Source organism: Culicoides brevitarsis, chromosome 3, assembly GCF_036172545.1.
Source record: "Culicoides brevitarsis isolate CSIRO-B50_1 chromosome 3, AGI_CSIRO_Cbre_v1, whole genome shotgun sequence".
In the NCBI taxonomy this organism is placed as follows: Eukaryota; Metazoa; Arthropoda; class Insecta; order Diptera; family Ceratopogonidae; genus Culicoides; species Culicoides brevitarsis.
The window spans coordinates 25,866,724-25,888,542 of NC_087087.1; the positions used below are offsets into that span (position 1 = coordinate 25,866,724).

At 21.9% G+C, this 21,819-nt stretch overlaps 1 protein-coding gene across 3 annotated transcripts in view; it reads right to left on the bottom strand.

The window, feature by feature from the left end:
* Nucleotides 1-19,880, bottom strand: part of LOC134834510 (uncharacterized) — a 54,058-nt gene extending 34,178 nt beyond the window's left edge. For all 3 annotated transcript variants that reach the window (XM_063849221.1, XM_063849220.1, XM_063849219.1), the window contains exons 1-3: nt 19,759-19,880; nt 14,244-15,358; nt 10,378-10,452 (exon numbers count right to left, since the gene is read on the bottom strand). In XM_063849221.1, the coding sequence (XP_063705291.1) occupies nt 10,378-10,452; nt 14,244-15,020 (852 nt within the window). In that variant the 5' untranslated portion in view covers nt 15,021-15,358; nt 19,759-19,880. The remainder of the gene's footprint in view (nt 1-10,377; nt 10,453-14,243; nt 15,359-19,758) is intronic.
* Nucleotides 19,881-21,819: the final 1,939 nt, after the last annotated feature.

Sequence of the window (21,819 nt, forward strand, 5' to 3'; positions counted from 1 at the left end):
GTACAATATGAGCACAAATAAACATTACTTACGCGCGCGTTTTTTATTATTATTCTTATTTTTGCATACGATCATATATTTATCAGTGGCGGAAAATAACTTGACGATCATCATATAGAACAGAACTTTTTTAATATTATAAAAATTTAAATTGATCCAAACCAAGCTTATTTTTTCTTTTCTTTTGAAAAATCCGTAAATTATTTTTATTATACATAATTTTACTTTACTTTACTTTGTGTTTAAAAAAAATAATTTTTTTTTTTGATAACTTAATTTTTTTTATTTTTGATGGTCAAATCAATAATTGAATAATAATTAATTAATAAAATAATAAAATTATTTTTTCAATAAAAATTTATTTTTTAAAGTAAAAAATACGAAATTTACGCATTTTTTGAAAAAAAAAAAATAATTAATAGTAATGAGTTATTAATTACAATATTATTTTATTTTATACATTTTTAAATTAATTTTTGTTTAATTTAAATTTAAAAATATTTTAAATTAATATAATTTATATAAGTTTTTTTAATTTTTAAATTCATTATACTTTTTTATTTATTTCTTAAAAATATTATTTTTTTTGCAAGAAAAATTAATAATTTAATTAAAATCTTTCAATGAATTCCGAAAAAAATTAAAAGTTTATTAAATTAATTTCTATCAAAATATTATTTTAAATAATAATAATTTAAAATAAAATAAAATATTAATTTAAAATAAAAATTAATTTTTTAAAATATTAAATTAAATTTTTATTTTATTATTTTTTTCAATTTTTTTTGTACTTTATATAGTTTTATAAAAAAAATTAATTGTGGTGTAAATTTAATAAAAATACATTTAAAAATAAATAATATATATTAATTAATTAATTTAAAAAAAATATATATAAAAATTATTACTAAAATTATTAATTTTTTTTAAAAACGTTGATTAATTTTTTTATTTAATTTAATTTTATTATTCATTATTAATTAATACTTAAAAAAATGTATACTTAAAAATGTATTATCAAAAATTTTTAATAATTAATTTCTATAAAATTTTTAATTTTTTTTTTAAATTATAACTTTTGCCTAAAGCACACAAAAAACTAAACGCGCCACTGCAAGTCATTTTAATTTAATTTTTTTCTTCATTGAGTGAAATTACCTCAGAATTTCGGTGAGGCATCGAAGAATGACGAGAGACGAAGCAAAATAAAAAAAAATATACAAATATTGACCTATGGCAATATGGCACGCGAGTATAATATTCGTGAGGTCGTGAAAGTTACCTTCGTCTTCGTTTCTCATTCTTCTTTTTTTTTACGCCCCATAGACGTATTTATTTTTTGTGTGTGTTATCAATTGATTCATTGTGGTTCTTACAAATGCTGTGCCATGCTAAGCTTATTATTATTTATTTTTTTTTGTTTCAATTCAATTTCACATGCATAAAACACACGACGACTCGATTTTCGTTTGTTGTACAACAACTCGGCGGGGCCGGCAGCAGCACGTGGACATTACGGTAATAATATAATGCAAATAATGTGTTCTCTTATATGCATCAATTGAATGCCCATTATTATCAATTGTGTGTCCATTTCAATCGCGCGCAACGCATTTTCAGTAGCAGGTCTGAATAAAAAAAATGTTCTTTCAAGTCATTAACACACAAGCGTGCATTTTCATTAATGAAATTAAAAGATGTCAATGACTGTTCTTGGTTCTGTTTTTATTATTTTTGCGTTTGTATGCGAGTCTGGTATTAAAGTCTTAAGATAATATTAAAAATTCTAAAAATAATTTTCTGCAATTTTTGCACTTTTTTTTATTTATATCTTGTGTGAGTCTCATTCACATATTAAACAAAAAAAAATATTTCTTCATTTTTTTTTTTATTTTTTTTTCACTCATACAACAAAACGAAGAAAAAAAATCATCATCATCAGCAAAAAAAAAATGGTTTAACAAGAATTCAGTTGTCGTAGGTCCACAGAAAAAAATATTTTGGACAGAAAAAATTTATAACAGCGAATTGCGCGGGTCATGTTTTATTGAAATTTAAATTTTATTTTAATTTTTTGTGCGATGGGATGTGTTGGTATGAAATATTAATCAAGGAAGGAACTAGATACGTTCGATTAAAATAAAATAATAAATAAAATTTATCGAAAAATTGTTTCGTAAGATTTTCTATTTTATTGAATTTATTTATTTTTAATAGTTTGAAAAGTCTGTACGGTTTCCTTATTGTTTGAATTAATAATAAAAAAATTATAAAAAAATAATCGTACCTTTTCCACAAATTCTAGTGGCGGTTTTTGATCAATTTCTTGGTTCATTTGTTGATTCATTTTAATTTTTTATTTTTTTTAAAATTGTTTTTAATTAAAATTTATTAAAAAAATATTTTTTTTAAAATTATTATTTAATATTAATTTTAATAATATTTCATCATATATCCATTTTTTCGATAAAATATCATATGGCACTTTTTTTAAATTTTTTTCGTCATTTTTTTTAATATTTTTTTTTACACTTGACCTTCGTTGTACTTCACTTTTTTTTAAATTTATTTATAATCAGCTCATCATTATGTTTTTATTTTTTTAAAATATATATAATTATTTTAAATATATATTTTTTATATATTATATCACTTTTGAAGCTTTTTTTAATTAAAAATTATTTTTTATAATAATTTTAAGTTAATAAATTAATTATTTTTAATTAATTTAATTTTTTTTCCAGCAAAAATATTTTTTTTTTTTTAATTTTAACGCGTCAAATTTTTTTTAAAATTAATTTTTTAAAAATGCTTAGACGGTGAAACAATGCGGTGGATGCGCTCACTTGACATTGCGTATTATTTCTAATTAAATATCAAAAAAATGCACTGACTTTTAAAAATATTCTGGTGCCCGCGAGAGAGAATCGTACAAAACTACTAAGGCAACAACTATTATATTCGTTGCAAAAGTAGTAAGTTTTGTAAAATTGTGCATATACTGGCAAAATAAAATATTGGTTGTTGTTTGTACCTACTCTTCTACACACATAGAGCGCTTTTTTTTTATTTCGTTGCATTATTTCTTTACATCGCGTCGTCGTCGTTGGAGTGCGGTGCATTGGTATGGAGTGCCGCTGTTGGCTATATCTAGTTTTGTTATTGTAAGTGAATCTATAAACTATGCAAACATACACATTGCACTCGATCTACTCCGCTCTCTGGGTCCACACACAGTTTTATTATTATATTTTTTTTCTTGTTATTTGTGCATCGATGTGTTTTCTTTTTATATTCTTCTCTAGTTGATGCAAAAAAAAAAAATAGAGAGAAAAATGTATAAAAAAAATACGAATCGCGTATGAAAAGACGCGCGTGTGTGAACATTTTTATCCTTCGACGCGTTACTCACACACATGTATGATGATGATGCAGTTTCTTTATTTATTTTTTATAATTATTTTTTTTTCTTCATTTTTAATATTAATAATTTTGCATCACTTCACACAATTGCAATATATATACATGAACATTTTATTATTTTTATATATAGGAACAATATTCGTTTTCTCAGTAGATGATCATATATATCATCATTTATACATATATGATACATGGATGGATGGATGGAACTAATTCGCGTTTTTTTTTATTCTAAAAATATTATTACGACTTTAAAAAAATATTTATTTAATTTTTTTTATTTGCAAAAAGAACCGGATCAAATCGTTTGTGTAATAAGATAATAGTGACAACCTATATTTTCTTATCATTATCAAAACAAATAAAAATATTAAATAATATTTTTATTTGTAGTTTAATTAAAAATTACTGATAATTATTTATACATAATTTTTATTGATTTATTTTGTAAATTTTATTATTATATAATAATATTGAAAAAAAAATATTTAAAAATAGAATTTTTTTTTGTAAAAAAATAAAATTGGCTTGCTTGACGCGTGAATATTTTTCACATGTTTTTAATTTTTTTCGTTGATTAGAATAAATGACAATTTTATTTTAACTTGTTTTGTAATTTTTTATATAAATTTGATACAATGTATCGTTTTTTACAATAAAAATAAAATATTACAGAAAAGTCGACCGATAGGAATGCAATATATATATTATAATAGTAATAATAATAAAAGACAATTAATACGTATTTTAACAATAAATTTTAATCGGACATTGACACAGGAATAAAAAAAAGTAAGGAAAAAATTCTGTAAGTGACCTGCATGCCACTAAAAGTGCATTTGTTTGTTACAAAAGGCAATAATAATAATAACAATAATAATAAAAAATCGTAAATAATAAATGTAATGGTTAATTACATGTTATATGTGTCGTAATAATATATCTCTCTCTTGTGGAATAATGGAATGGATTAATGCACCAATGTCCAGCATACGTACATACACAAAAGGGATTAAGAAGAATTTGCACATCCACACACATGATCTTCAATTCATTCCTCGATACACATTAAAAATTCACGTTTTTTTTTCTTTCTTTTTTTTATATATATAACATTAAACATGTAACGACGCAACATCTCTTTAAAACACTTTTTTCATCATATTAAATGAAAAAAAAGCAGAGATGAGAAAAAAATAGCAATATAATGGGAAACGATGATGATTAAAAATGTGTGTATATATGTTGGGGAATGGTGATGATGTAATATGGATGTATAATGTGTTAAATGAGTTTTTTTCGCATCTTCCTTTTTTGTGTAATCAACAACATTAGTTATTTTTTTGTTCGACATTAGCATCATCATTGCATCGTTTTATCATCATCATAGTTTGGTATTATACCATGACAATTTAGATTATTACTATAAAATGTGTAGATGCAATAAAAACGGTTCAAAAGGTGAAAGAATGTTTCGTTCGTTAATCGATGCGTCGACGTTAATGAACATTTTTTTTTGTCTTATGATCTGAGAAAAAAATTATAATATATAAATATAAATATAAATATAAATATAAATATAAATATAAATATAAATATAAATATAAATATAAATATAAATATAAATATAAATATAAATATAAATATAAATATAAATATAAATATAAATATAAATATAAATATAAATATAAATATAAATATAAATATAAATATAAATATAAATATAAATATAAATATAAATATAAATATAAATATAAATATAAATATAAATATAAATATAAATATAAATATAAATATAAATATAAATATAAATATAAATATAAATATAAATATAAATATAAATATAAATATAAATATAAATATAAATATAAATATAAATATAAATATAAATATAAATATAAATATAAATATAAATATAAATATAAATATAAATATAAATATAAATATAAATATAAATATAAATATAATAAATATAAATATAAATATAAATATAAATATAAATATAAATATAAATATAAATATAAATATAAATATAAGGTTAAATATAAATATAAATATAAATATAAATATAAATATAAATATAAATATAAATATAAATATAAATATAAATATAAATATAAATATAAATATAAATATAAATATAAAATATAAATATAAATATAAATATAAATATAAATATAAATATAAATATAAATATAAATATAAATATAAATATATAAATATAAATATAAATAAATATAAATATAAATATAAATATAAATATAAATATAAATATAAATATAAATATAAATATAAATATAAATATAAATATAAATATAAATATAAATATAAATATAAATATAAATATAAATATAAATATAAATATAAATATAAATATAAATATAAATATAAATATAAATATAAATATAAATATAAATATAAATATAAATATAAATATAAATATAAATATAAATATAAATATAAATATAAATATAAATATAAATATAAATATAAATATAAATATAAATATAAATATAAATATAAATATAAATATAAATATAAATATAAATATAAATATAAATATAAATATAAATATAAATATAAATATAAATATAAATATAAATATAAATATAAATATAAATATAAATATAAATATAAATATAAATATAAATATAAATATAAATATAAATATAAATATAAATATAAATATAAATATAAATATAAATATAAATATAAATATAAATATATAATTTTATTTTCTATAATTTTATTTGTTCGAAAAATATGTTTAAAAAATCATATTAATTTAAAATTCTGCATAGAGACAAATGTCTATCTCTCAAACATTATATATAACAATATTATTAGTAAAGAGACATCTTGTTCTGTATGTCTTTTGAGAATAAACATATTTCTGAAGAGAAAGAGAGATGAACTCACACAAAGTTTTGTCGTTGTGTAACCAATTATTTACACATTCATGAGTTTTTGCATATGTGTACTTACATAAATTCATTGATAATACCAACAATAATAATAATAATGATGCAGAAAAGACGGACTTTACTTTATTATTCTATTTACTCTCTTTAATATGTAGGTTATAGTTATAAATTGTTTCATCAAGCGGCAGTACATTACGACAGCCGTCTTGCGTATATAAACGCTAACCGGGAAATGATAATGAATAAATATATGTGTAACTGTAACAATAACCAGAATATGTGCAATATTATTATTAATATAATTTTTATTAGGAAGACCTTGATACACAATCATCAAGTTATACATATATTTAGGGTAGATATAAAGAAATCACGGAATACGAGATGAATTGATTTGAAACCCTTTTTCATCATTATACATAAACTTTTGGGTCATTTTTGCCTATACAATGATTTGTATATATATGCAAAGCCGGCAGGGAATCCCTTTATCATAATTTTTGACATGTCGCGATAATCTTGTCCATTTTACCCATTTTTAATTTTAGAATATTTTTTTTCGTCTGATGACATATATTTTGCCCTTTTGTTAATATATATATATTTTGAAACATATAAAAAATAAAAAGGGTTCGTTTTTAATTTAAATTTTTCTCTCGTGTATTTAAAAAAAAATAAAAAACACGCGACTGAAAAAGTTTCTCGCCAAACTTTGTTGTAAGTCTGGTCGGTTTTATAAACGTTCAAACTACATTTAATTTAAAAGAAATTGCTTTAAACGTCTTGAGTGCTCCTGTTTATGTTAATTTCATTAACTAACTTCTCATTCATGCCTTCTCTCCTTTGGTCGAACATATATACAAATTATGTGCCAATGTTAAATGTCTAATGCATGATTTACAGACAATCGCAATTAAGAATCGTTACCTGTTTATTCACAACATTATTTTGCACGAGAATTAGCGGAGAAAAACTCTATAATTTAAGAAAAAGAAGAAAAAAGTAGTGAGAAATGCAAGCATAAATCATTATATATGTTTAATATATACAATATATACATTATATATATTAAAGATATGTAACAACTATTCACGTACTATCAGTGCGCACGTGCTAAAAAGAAAACTTTTATACATGTATATGATAAAAAAAAATGTTAATAATGTGGAGATACCGAACAGCGATGCAACCATTTATAATAATTATTATGAAATTTATATCGCAGCACACAATTGGACAAAATAGACACCCAACCTGCTGTTTTTTTTAAATGTCTCATATTAAGATATTTTATTCTCTTAAATTAAATTAAAATAATACAAAAATCATGAATGCATGACGACGATGGAGATTCTTTTTTTTTCATTTTATTTTATTTTATTATTTTCTACGACGATACATATTCAAGCCAGCCCGACATAACTTACTACTACTGTTATTCAAGTAAATTTATATTTTTTTAAATGAAATATTTATTTCTCCATCCATGCAGTTAATTTTATTCGTATTTTTGCATTTATTATTATTATATATATTTTTTATTATATTTTTTTTTCTTATTTTTTTTTATTGAATCTGTGAGTCAGATGGATCTACGACCCGATTGAATATGATGATAAAGGAATTTTATATTTATTTTATTTTACAACTTTTTGCGAAATCATTATAACAGGTTTTCACATATCGTATACGAATGTGTTGAAAAAATGTGTGTAAATAAATCCAATCCAACATTATTACTTTTTTAATATATATTTTTATTATTTGTATTATTAGATGTCTGTTTTGACCCTTTTAAAGGAGATTTTTATTCAATTATTTTTATTATTTTAAATATAAAATTTAAGAGGTGTGAGAAGTTTACGGATTTGAAAAAATTGTTTTAAAAAATTGAAAAAAAAATTTATTTAATTTCATAATTTTTTAAAAATAATAAAAAAAAATAAATTAATAATAAAAAATAATTATTAATAAATACTTATTTTTACATTTTTAAATATAAATTAATAATAATAATATTTTTTAATAATTAATTAGTTTATTTTTTTTATTTTTAATAATAATAATCATAATCATAATAAATATGATTGAAATTTATCCAAAGCAATCAATAAATTAAATATTTAAAAGTGATTTTTAAAAAAATAAAATTATTAATTTAACTTAATTTATTAGTTATATATAGTTAGTTATATTTATTTATTTTGATATTTTTTTTTTAAAGATTGTAAATTTTTATTAAAAAAAAATAATTTTTTTGAAATAATAAAAAAAATAAATTTTATTATTAATATTATTTTAATATTTTTTTTATTTTTCAATAAAATTGATTTTTTAATAAAAATTAAATTCTAAAAAAAGTTATCATATATTTTTAATGTTTGCATGTTTTGAATACTTTAAAGAAGAAAAACTTAAAGTAAACATTAAATTTTAAAACAATTTATCGATCTTCACATTCACATGTTTTTGATACGACAAGGATAAGGATAAAAGAGGCATCACACTCTCTCTGCCTCAAAAAATCATACACAAAACCGAAATCTATATGTTGTACGTTCAAATGTTTTATGTATATCAAATTTTTGGGTATCTCTTCTAGACAGACACATAATAAAGGTGAGAGATGAGAGTGTGTACAACAACAAAAATATCATCATTCACATCCTCATACAAGGTACAAAAGGCAATGAATCTCTAAAATATAATAATAATAATAATGCCAACAGACGTTCATCTCCATCCTATATTTTTCGCTCCAAACAAAAAGTTTTCTGTGTAAAATTTTTCGTCTGTCGTTCATTATATAGATTTTTTTTATATATATAAACAATTATATTATATTAGTAGAACATTGTCGTCGTTGCCGAAAAATTTCGAAGGTCGATGAATGAATACTTTTGTAAAAATTTTATATAGAACCAGATATTTAAAAAGTGTACTTACCACACGTGTATGCAACTTTTGACGGAAAATTCTAAGATGGATGGAGTCCTCATCCAGTGCACGACTTAAATGGTAATGCATTACTTACCAATTAATCGGTTATAATTTTTATATATTTTATAACTAACCAAATCATAAAGTGAAACAATATACAATTAAATTAAAAATTATCGTGAATGTACAAAACAAAAATATATAAAAGTGGGAAGAGGAGTGATTTGTGGATGAAAATGGTGTATAATTAAAGTTAAAAGAAAGAAAAATGCAACCAATTATTTTTTTTTGATTTTAAATAAAAAAAAATAATAATAATAAACAATTAAAGAAAAATAAAAAAAAATTTTTTTTAAGAATTTTTAAAATTATACAGAAATTTATCAATTTTCGTTTTTTTTTTTAGTTTAAATAATTTAATATAATTTTTATTTATGAAAGTTTAGGAAATATGTGACCCCTTAAAAATTTATTTTTAATTATTTTTTTTTAATTTAAAATATTTATTTTTAAAAATTATTTAAAAAAAAATAAAATAATTATTAAAGTTGAACTTTAAAAAAAAATCTTAACTACCGACGGCAATTTTTTTTTTCAAATTTTTTACAATGTAACATTTTCACGTTAAAAATGTATTTATTTTTTAAATTAAAATAATTACATCCTCAATTATATTATTTTTAAATTTTTAATTTTAAAAATAAATAATTTAATTAACAAAATATATTCACTTGAATTATTTACGAAAAAAAAATAATAAAAAATAAGTAAGAAATTACGTATGAAGAAGATCCCAAAATAAAAATCAATTTATTCAAGGATGTAATAAACAATTTTCTTGTAACTTCATTAAATTACATTAAAAAAAATAAATTGAACCGAAAAAGTGTTGTAAGTAAAACAACAGATGTACATCGCCAATCAATCAATTTGCAGGGGTCACTTTCGAAAAAAAATAAAAAATTGGGTGAAAAGGGATTTGCGAAGGCGATAACGGAACGCAACCAAAAAAATTATTAATAATAAACGAAAAAATTGATAATGTTTCTGTGGAAGAGTACAATACACAGCGGAAGAGATGCCAACTCACTCGTTGCAGGGTTGACCAGCATTCTTCTAACGTGCGCTCATTAATTGATGAAGCATTATTCGACCGGGTTAACTGCTGTTTAATTTTAATATTTTTAATTTTTTTTATCACGATTTATGAGTGAGGCATGAAAAAAAATGAGAGAAGGAAAAAAATGTAAAAAGATTTGTTAGAATTTATTCGATGATTTTTTTTTTGCAAAACAGAAAAATTAATGTGAACTAACTACCACAACAAAAAACACCAAAGAAATGAGCCAGTAACAAAATGTGAGCGAAACATAAAATTAAAATAAAAAAAAAATAATTTTAAAATTAAAATATTGCCAATTTATTCTTTAATTCTTTTTTTTTATACATAATTATTTTTTTTATGTATATTTTTTATAATTTTAATAAATAAAAATAAAATAAAAGGTGAATAAAAAAATGTGCAAGCGAGATTTTTTTTTTCGTTTGATTCGTTTTAATTCTCTACAAAACACACAAATACAAAAAATATCATAATTACACAATTTTTTTTTATATTATTATTTCAGTCCTATTTCTTGCAATTTTTTCAATATATATATTTTTTATTTAAAATATATTTAATTATAACACTTTTAATATTTTTTTTTTCAATTGTTATTTTTTTTTTTGTATTTAATTATTAAAACAGCAGTTCTTTTTCACTATTCCTAATAATAAAAAAAAAAAAAAAAAATAAAAAAAAATAAATTTTTTCATCTCCAAAATAAAAATAAAAAAAAAATCAATTTTCGCAAATCACAAGGACTAAAAAAAATTTAAATAATATTTTTTAAATCAAACATTTTTTTTTTTAATTCAATTTTGAAACAAAAATATTTTTTTTTTTTTCGAAAAATAAATTATATTTGAATTACTTTGAAGTCTACTTCGTCTTCTTCTATGTCTTCGTCTTCGTAAAATGAATCAACGGAAGATGCTTCAATATCTCGTTCTAGAATCATGTCACTAAATGTGTGTTTTTTTTATTTATTTAATTATTTTTAATTTTAATAAAAATTTTAGTTTTTATTTTTTTTAAAAAAATATTTTTTTTGTATTAAATTTTTTTCTTCATATAAAAATGTTATTTTTTTTTTCACTTTAATTTTTTTTTGTAATTTAAATTCTTGAAAAATTCACTTGAATTTTTTAAATATTTTTTTTTACGTATATGATCAATAATAATTTTTTCACATATTAATTTTTCCTTTTTTTAATTTATTTTATTTTTCCGTATACAGTTTCCTAACACCACTGATATATTATTATTTCATGTGTGCGCGTACAAGCACACAGACCACTTCAGTACAAGAGAGAGAAGATAATAATAAGAAAATTAGAATACGGTACGGTTAAAATTCTTACAAGGACGTCTTTTCTTAACGAAGGCTCTAACCCTTCTGAAATAAAACTTTTTAAAATATATATAAAACTAAAAATACTCCTTTTTCTGATACGGATAATGTGTACATTTCTATTCTCCGTCTACAAAAAATTTTTTTTCCGTACGTGTACGACGAGAAAAAGAACGACTTGTCTCTCGCTACAGGAGTTTTTTTGTATTGTACAAGGAGAAAAGGAAAAAAAATATATATTTTATATATATATATAAAATAAAAAAATATTTTCTGTGAATTCTACGTACACGACAAAACCCGAGTTGAATTGTAGAAAAAAAAATGTACACCCCTATATTTAAGTGTGTGCAACGTACATAAGATACAAGTATGTACAATTATAATAAAATGTGTAAAAATAAAAGAAAGGGTTGTTTGCGAACATACCGGAGGGGTATTCTTCTTGTACATTTCTGAAAAGTCTCTACGTGCCGTACAGCGACACGAACTCGTGATAAAAGACGACCGACGACCGGTGTTCGTGTGTTCGTAAAAAAATACACAAAAAAAAGTAAGAAGTCGTTATTCTTCGTATTTTTATATTCCTCCTTATTTTTTTTTTTATTTTTTGCACTTTGACCAATGAATGTCCGAATATTATTTCTTCTTCTCTCATACCCCTTAAAAATTTTTTTAAGAAAATTTTCTTTTTTTTATTATTATTTATTTATTTTTTGTGGTCAAACACTAAAAAATAAATAAATAATAATAAAAAAAAAAATTTTTTTTTCTAAAGTGGGGGTTATTTTCTACATTATATTAATATAAAATCCCGCCCCGTATAAATTCTCATACAATTTTTTTTCTCTGTAAATTATAATGTTGGACGACGACCGCTTAGACACACACGCGCGAGTACCTCCATAGCGAACATGTACAAATGTAATATAAAAGTAAAACATTATATTTTATACTCTCTATATAAAAATATCAGAGAAAAAAAAAATAAGGACAAGCGCAATCCCTTCTTGTTCTTACTATTTTTCTACAGTGCCGACACACAATACGAACGCAACACGCACCTACATTGTCCAATGTACATTTTTTTCCCTTATTTGCCATTTTCTTGTCTTTCTTCACTTCAACGACGCGTACAGCACAACTCTATTTTTATAAAAAAATTTTTCCGTGCGCGCCTACAACTTGTCTCGTGCATATCATTATCGTAGTAGTATAACGGTACGAAGGACAAGAGTTGTGCGCAACAGAAAAAAATTTCCGGTGCGAGGAAAAAACTCAAGTAAACGTACGTCGTCGATTTTTCTCATATTTTACTGCTGAGGCTACTTTGAAGGACGTGTTTCTTTTTTTTTTTTTTTTGTCGAATGTGTGTGTACGGGAAAAAGGGGTGGTGGTTCATCGCAGAAAAGGCTCCTTTTTAAAATGTTTTATTATTATTTTTATGTTCCTATTTCAATTTTCATTTTATTACATTCAACTTTGTAAGTTTAGTATTTAAACTTTTGACATCAAACTTTCAAAAAAATCTCGCTTGCAATGTTAGTAAAAATTAATAGAAAAAATGAGGTTGCTCCAAAATTATTTCAAACTTTTTGTATTGGTTTTTATTTTATTTTTTTTTTTTTGAATAAAATATTTTTTCATGTTTATTAAATATTTTTCTATAAATTAATTAAAATTTTAATTCAAAAAATATTTTTATTTTATAAAAAAAAATTATATAATTAAAATATTCATATTTTTTTTTTTGATAATAAAAATTTGATAAAATTAAGTAACATTTAAAAATATAAAAAATTAATATTTTATGATTAAAAAAAATAATTTAAATTAATAAAAACAAAAAATAAATAATTTTAATAAAATATTCATAAATTAATTTTTTTTATAGAAAATAAAAAAAAAATATTAAAAATATGCGAAAAAAATTTTTTAAAGTATAAAATGGATGTTAAAATATAATTTTTTATCACAAAAAATAACTTTGTTAATTTTTATGAAAAATTATGAAATAAAAATTAAAAAATATTTTTTGATTAAAAAAATTATTTAAAATAATTAAAATAAAAAATAAATAATTTTAATAAAATATTTTATAAAGCAAAGCTAAAGAATATTAAAAAATTAAAATGTTTTTATTAGAATTTAAAAAGTAAAATATTTAATAAAAAATAAAGAATTTTTAAAAATTTTCATTAGTTATTTAGTTTTATAAAAAAATAATATTCAAAAAAAATTCGAAGAAAATTTTTTAAAGTATAAAATGTATGTTTAAATATTATTTTTAATACAAAAAAAAAATTAATTAGCTTTTTTAATTTTTTTTTCTTGAAAAGTTATGAAAAAAATTAAAAAAAATTAATTTTATAATGAAAAAATATTTTTTTTTAATTTAAAAAAAATCTTTAAATTTTTTTTATTTAATGGCAGGACAAAAAGTTTGAAATAATTTTTTTATAAGAAAAAAAAAATAGATAATAATTTTAAAACAACTCACCTGAAATTCATTGACGAGTTTTTCGGCACTCATTTTGATGTCGGGCGTCGAGCTACCGCCAGGTGTTGCGGATTGCGGTGGTTGCGGCGGATTATTATTATTGTTCACACTTGATTGTTGATTATTCAAATTATTGTTCGTATTGTTCGCGAGTTGTTGCGTTTGTGGCGCATTTTGTGCATTATTTTGCGTATTTTGCTGCTGTTGCTGCTGCGCTGCGAGTGCCATTTGCAAGTTCTGGCTCACAGCGGCAACATTTGACAAGTGATCGAATTTCTGGTCCAGTCCGCTGCCGCCGCCCGTCAAACCTCCGGGATTATTTCCCGCGTTTCCGGGCAAACCTCCGTTATTGTTATTGACATTCGGGATACCAGCACCGGTCAAATTTCCCGTAGCGAGATTCATCAAAGCATTTTGGATGGAATTTGCGTTTTGCTGACTTGTCGGAATGCCGCCCGCATTTTGTTGTTGCTGCTGCTGTTGTTGCATCAGAGCGAGATGATGATGCAAATTTGTGGGCGACAAGAGACTTCCGCCGCCTGCGGGATTGCCGGGCGACGAGGCACTGCCCGTTGTGGAGGGCGTCGTGCCAAGCGGGCCCGAGAGATTTGTCGGCGTTGGCGTATTGGGGGACGTTGAAGATGCCTGTTGCGCGGTATTTAGCAGGTTAAGGGAATGCGGCATCAATGGGGGACCGCGAGCTTGCTGCCAGAAATCCGTATTCATTTTACTAAATAAACTTCGATTGTTGGCCTGTTGCTGGATGTCTGTGGTCATTCCTCCCGCAAAACTGGGATGTTGTGCGAGAATTGGCGATAGGGAAGCCGTTGGGGTCGACCGTAGATCTAACGCTTCAGATTTAATTTTGAATGTATTATTTAGCCACTTGCTAACAAGATTATCTTGCTCCACTTTTATTATTTTTTACAACACTTGTCCCTCAGTTAAATTCGTTCCTTATTTTTTTTTCAAATTTCACTGAGTTTATTTTTTTTAATAATCAACTTTTTTTAATATTTTTTTATTTTATCAAGTTTTTGTCCAAAAATAATCCTTTTTTTGCCAAAACACAGGTACTTGTTCCAAATAATTATTTTTTTTTGTTTTTCACTTTTCTGAAATTTAAAAAATTAATTAATATTTTTTTCAAATTTATATTTTTATTTGACACAAAAAATCATGCAATGCTTTAAATAAATTTCGTAACACTTTCATCTTACAACAGAAAACTTTTCAAGTTCATTTTCCGTATATATTATATAGAAAACTTTCTTTTGCAACAAAATAATTTTCTCGCAAGTAACTTTAAAATTATACATTTTACAAGTAAAATTACAACAACTCTACATATAACATATATAAGTATATATAATATAAATATACATTTTTGTATATTTTGTACGAGGCGAAATTTTGAAGTTTATTATGAATGTAATCGTCATCATCTCATATATTTTTATTATTAATTTTTATTTATTTTAAAATTTATTTTTTTTATTATTAATATTTTTTTTAAAATAATTTTAATAAATTATATATATTATTTTATTTTTTTTATTATTTTTAAAATAGTTTTTTTTAATTTTTTAATTTATATTATTTAAATTATTTTTTTTTATTAATTTTAAATTTTTTTTAAATTTTAACATTTATTTTTCTCAATTATTAACTTTTTAATATATTATTAATTAATTTAATTAATTAATTATTATTAATTTACTTTTCAATAAAAAAATTATTTAAATTTATTTTTTTATATTAAAAAAATATTTAAAAAAAAATTACATGCAGTTTAAAACAAAATATAAATTTAATTCAACACTTCAAAATAAATCCGTACAAAATGTGAGTGAGTAGAAGACGTACAAATTTTCACTCTAGCGGCGTGTAGAAAATTACAAACAACAATTTCCCAAAAAATTTTTACCAAAAAAGCTTTGTGTGCGAGTGTTTACGGAATGTTTTCGTTTATTTGTAAGCACATGGAAAATAAAGTTAATCGGTGTTATTATTTTGATGTTGATGATTGTTTGTTATGTTAACGTGTTTTTTTATTTATTATTTATTTATTCTTATATTTAATTTTAAATTAATTTAATATTTTTTTTAAATAAAATTAATATTGCACTTTATTAATTTTTTATATTAATATTATTAATGTTATCTCATTATTAATATTTTATTTTTAATTAATGTTTTTTTTGTACTATTTTAATATTTTATTATTTTTTTTTTAGTAATTTCTCATCCATTGAGCATAAAATATATTTTATGATATTTTTGATGATTTTGAATTTTAGCGCGTTTTCTTGAGTCCTTGCTTAAAAAGTATATATGATAAAGAGTACAAAGATATATCTTTTCTAAGACATCTTCCTCCCACGACCGTACGAATAAAACTGAATTCCTTTTAAAGAAAACTTTGAAATATATTTTGCTTTTATTATTAGTAAAAGTGTTTGGATGGTATAGGACGCGCGTAAGTACACATTTCTAGCAGAAGCAATAATAATAACAACAACAACAACTTAACGCCAAGCAAGCAAGCCAAGCATTTCTTCTTCGCATCGTCGTCTATCTCGATACGATGCGATTGTTATTGGCCCCTATGCACGCCGTATACGTGTAAGAAGAAGGCAAAGTAATTTTCTAAGGGTTTTTCGCACATACACACGAGAGACACGACAACGACCCGAAGAAGAAAAATCTCGCCGACGAAGGGGAACCTGTTTGTCCCGTGAAACGAAAGAAAAGCTTTTTTCTTACGATTTTTGCCCCGTTTACGACAAAGTCGCCCCTTTTTCAGCGGGAGAGAAAAGATAAAGAACGCCGATAAGAATCTCGCCAACTTCATACAAAATTCAAATATGGACGATATGTTGTGTCACTTTATACGTCTCTCACACCCTCAACAATTTTTACCCTCTTTTATTTTGCCGTGCAGAAAAATTCCAAGTGTCCCGTATACGAATGTACGACACCCCCTTAGACTTTTACAACAACGGCTTCCTACACTTATTTTCAGCACGAAGGAAATTATGGCGCGCGCATATTTTTTTCATCCTCAATGTTTCTTCTTTGCACTTTTCTCCCGTACAGGCAGCGAAAGAAAAACCTGACTCGCTGTTTTGTGGTGAAAAAACTTTCTTAAAATTTCCCCTGCGGCATGGAAATCGTTACTTCAAAATTGCAGGAGAAAATCGTGACGAACAATGATCGCCCGAAATTAAATGTTTGATCACCACAAAGAAAAACGTGACATCCAAAAAATAAACAATTAACCAAAAAAGGTAAACATTGGATGTCATCAACTAAAAAAAAAATAAATAAAGGTGAGTCCCTCCTTTCAAAAATATTAAAATTAAAAAAAAATGAATATCATCATAAATATCAATTTTAACTCCTTTTTTTTGCATATTAAAAAATAAACATATATGATGACGTGAAAATTATACCTTTTCATGGTAAAAATTCTGAAAAAAAAATATAAATAATAAATACTTCCGATTTATAAATACTTGACTTCTTATGTGAAAGGTGCATGCAAAATGTGTAGCATGAGAAATCAAACATCTGTGCCTTTGAACGAAACGAAAAAAAAAATATGAAGGAATCGCTTGTAATGATAAAAAATAATTATGATTATTATTAATATTTTGCAGTGTAATTTTATCATAAATATATAATAAAATAATATAATGTATGGTAAAAAGGGTAAAAATCACACATTTTTCATAGAATTTTTTTTTCTATATGAATATATGATTAATAAAAATAATAGTAAAAAATCGTGAGAAATTTTTATTTAACACCTTTTTTTGTTGTAAAAAAATAATTATTTAAAAAAATATTATTTTTTTCTCACATTTTATTAAAATTAATTATTATTATTATTTTAAAAATATTAATGAAGGTAATATTCTCATATTTTGAGTAGAATGATGGTGGCGCCCTCCTGGTGAGAAATAGCGCATAACGAATAGATTATTGTCAAAGCTACTCAAAGTTTGTTCATTATCATACATTAATAGGTATATGATATGTAAATTATTATAATTATATGTAAATTTATTGTTTTAATTAGATAATAATAATAAAAAAATAATTTAAATCAATTTTTTTTTTTAATTTTTTTTTTTAAAAAAAAATTTTTTTATTTTTAAAATATATATACATATTTTTTTTAATTTTTATTATGTATTATTAAAATTTAAAAATATATTTAATATTTTTTTATTTCATCAATATTTAACATTTTATCTATTAAATATTTATTATTTAAAAATTATAAATTTTCATAAATAAATATAATTTTTTTATAATCTTTTAAGATTTAACGGATTTTTTTATATTTAAAAAAATTATTAAAAAATCCTTGAAAATAAAATAAAATAAAAAACCATGTGATATAAAATTTTATTTTACTTTTTATTACACATTGCACTTATTATATTTTATTGTAACGTTGATCTTAATATTTCTATTGTCACACAAGATATATATATATACATAATGTTCCATAGTAACAATTCACACTTCACATTAGATAGATATAGGATCGTTGTGTGATACTTTAAATAAGTAATTCTTAAATAAATATTAAATAAAAACGGCGCGAATGCATAAAAATTATTGCAAAAAGTAAATATAAAGTAACTTGGATGAATGTCATAATCTGATGCACGGCACGTTGTTTTTATTAAAAAGTTAATATACACATGCATGCATATTGTTTGGAAGGTAAGGTGAGTTTGTTGAATGCATTAGCGACGAAAAAAAAAATATTTAGAGGCTAAAATTCACCTTGACGTTATTTATTAGTGTGTTTTTCTAGTATTCATTTAATAGGGAATCGCGAAAGTTTTTGTTGATTTTTGGATTTTCTTGATATGAAGTTGGTGATTTTTTTTTTACATCATGAATGTAAAGTTTATCAATCTTTATATCATATTTTTTTTTAATTTAAAAAATTTTAAAATTATATTTTGTGTAGTTTAAAAATTTAATTTATAGTTCTTGAAAAATCTATGAAAACAAATATTCATAAAATTTATCTTTGAAATCTGCTATTTAAAAAATTATATAAAAAATTTAAATTATAAATAATATTAAAATATTTTTTATTTTATTATTAATTAAAAATAAAATATTTATTATTATAATTATTATTAAAATTAAAATTAAAATTAAATTTTTATTTTAAAATTATATTATTTGTATTTAAATATTTTTTTAAAAATATATTTTGTTTTTTTTATTATTTATAACAAATTATAAAAAATAATTTATTTTAAGTAAATAAAATAATTTAAATTAAAGTAATTTTAAATAAATCAAAAAAATATTTTTAATAAATATAAAATTTTATTATTTATAATAAAAATAAATTATTTTTTTAAGTTTTTTTTAAATAATTTAATTATTTATTATTCAAATTATTAACCGGATTTACTTTTGTTTTTGTAAAGAAAATTAAGCTTAATTTCACAATTGATTATTATTTATTTACACTTACGTGGCAATCCCGATTTAATCATCTATCACGAACAAACATTGATTATTATTTTATTTTTTTTTTAATTTCGCAATAATAATCTATATAAAGTTCACATATTATTTTTTTTTTGTTTAATTTTTTTATTTTTTTTTTTATTTTTCATATAATTTTAAGTTAAAGAAAATTTTTTAAAATAATCATTTAATTATTTTTTTTTATCAAAATATTTTTTTTTTACTAAAAAAAACTATTTTTGCTCAAAAATTAATTTAAAAAAAATGTTTCAAGTTAAAAAAAGCCACAATTCCGTACAAACGTTGTTAGAAAAATGGCAAGATTTTGATTTTAAATTACTTTGGTGTGACTTTTGCGTATGTTTGTGTGTTTGTTTGCCTTTATTATCATCATAAGAGATCGCACACAAATCATCATAGTTGTCGTCGTCGTTTTTCGTCACTTAATAGTGCATTGATAGTGGCAGCAATTGAAGTACTCACGAAAAAAAAATCGTTCGAAAATGTATTTTTGCCATGTTTGTGTCTGTGTGTGGCTGCGTTTTTATTATCGCCGTTGCAATCATAGCGAGAGAGTCAAAGAAGGTTGTTTGTACTTTTATTCGTGTCTATTCGCAAATATATTTTTCATTATCATCGGGCAACTACGGACACATACGTTCGTAATCTTTCAAAAAGTGCAATATTTTATTGCCGTAGATAAGACATCTGCACATTTTTCCACTGCACTATTTTTCCCGACGACAATTTCGTTGTATATAAATATTTTTTTTTCTATTTCATGATAATAACTTTGATTGATAACATGGCACTGATAACGATTTTTTCTGCGAAAAGGGTCCAATCTGTCTCTCAAAATGTCTGAAATGCGAAAGAAGAACGTAACACTTGACTGATCTCGCTTCTGATTGTTCGTTCTTGACGAATCTCTGCGTGAATTTGAAAAAAAATATGCTTGACTGCCTTCGGAGCCATTGTAAAAATGAAGTTGTTGCATATTTTATTTGCATTGTCTGAATGGCGAATGTACGTAACACAATCAAATAAATACAAAATAAATAAAATTTAATTTACAGCAAAAATCAAGGTTAGAAAGAGCAATATTATTAATTTACACTCTTTTGTATGCGATATAGACAGAGAGGGCAGTGTAATGAATGAATAGAAGATACTTGAAAAAATCTTGTAAGAAAAATATGAAATTATTATTTAGATGAAAGTTGTAAATAAGGTATGATTAATGATAATTTTTGAGTAGACACAGAAAGTTTTTAATTTTTTGTTTGAATTAGCAGAAGAGCGATTTTCAAATTTTTAACGGTCAATTTTTTTTTGAAGTGACATTTACGAAATTTTAATTAAATTCTGTCAAACATTTAAAAATTTCATTAAAAAAAATATATTAGACAATTTCGTATAAAATAACAATAAAATGCGAAAAAATTGATTTTTTTTGAAAATAAAAAAAAAATTGCATATTTGTCAAACATGTCAGTTCAAAAAAAGTTTCCGTTGATTTATCGTTACAAATAATAGTAAATTTTTTTCAACCATTTTCAAATGTTTTTTTTTAAATGATGCATTAGGTTTCTAATTGAAAAAGTAAAAAATTATAAAATTGTTAAAAATGTCAATTTAAAAAATTTACCGTTAATTATTTTTTGTGTTAAAAATAATTTTTTAATTAAATAAAAATTAAATTAAATTTTTATTTATTTTCTGAAAGGAGTTTAGTATTGAAAGGACTTTTATTAATAATTTATAATTAATTTATTAATGATAAAAAATAATATTTTAATACTAAATAATGTTAAATAATAAGTAAATAATTTTTTGTAAGTTGAAATTTTTAATTGCCTTTTTTCGAATTAGCAGAAAAGCGATTTTCAAATTTTTAACGGGATTTTTTTTTGAAGTGACATTTACGAAATTTTAATTAAATTCTGTCAAATATTTTTAAATTTTATATAGAAAAAAAATTATTTAAGACAATTTTGTATAAAATAACTATAAAATGCGAAAGAGTTTGATTTTTTTTTTGAAAATTAAAAAAATTGCATATTTG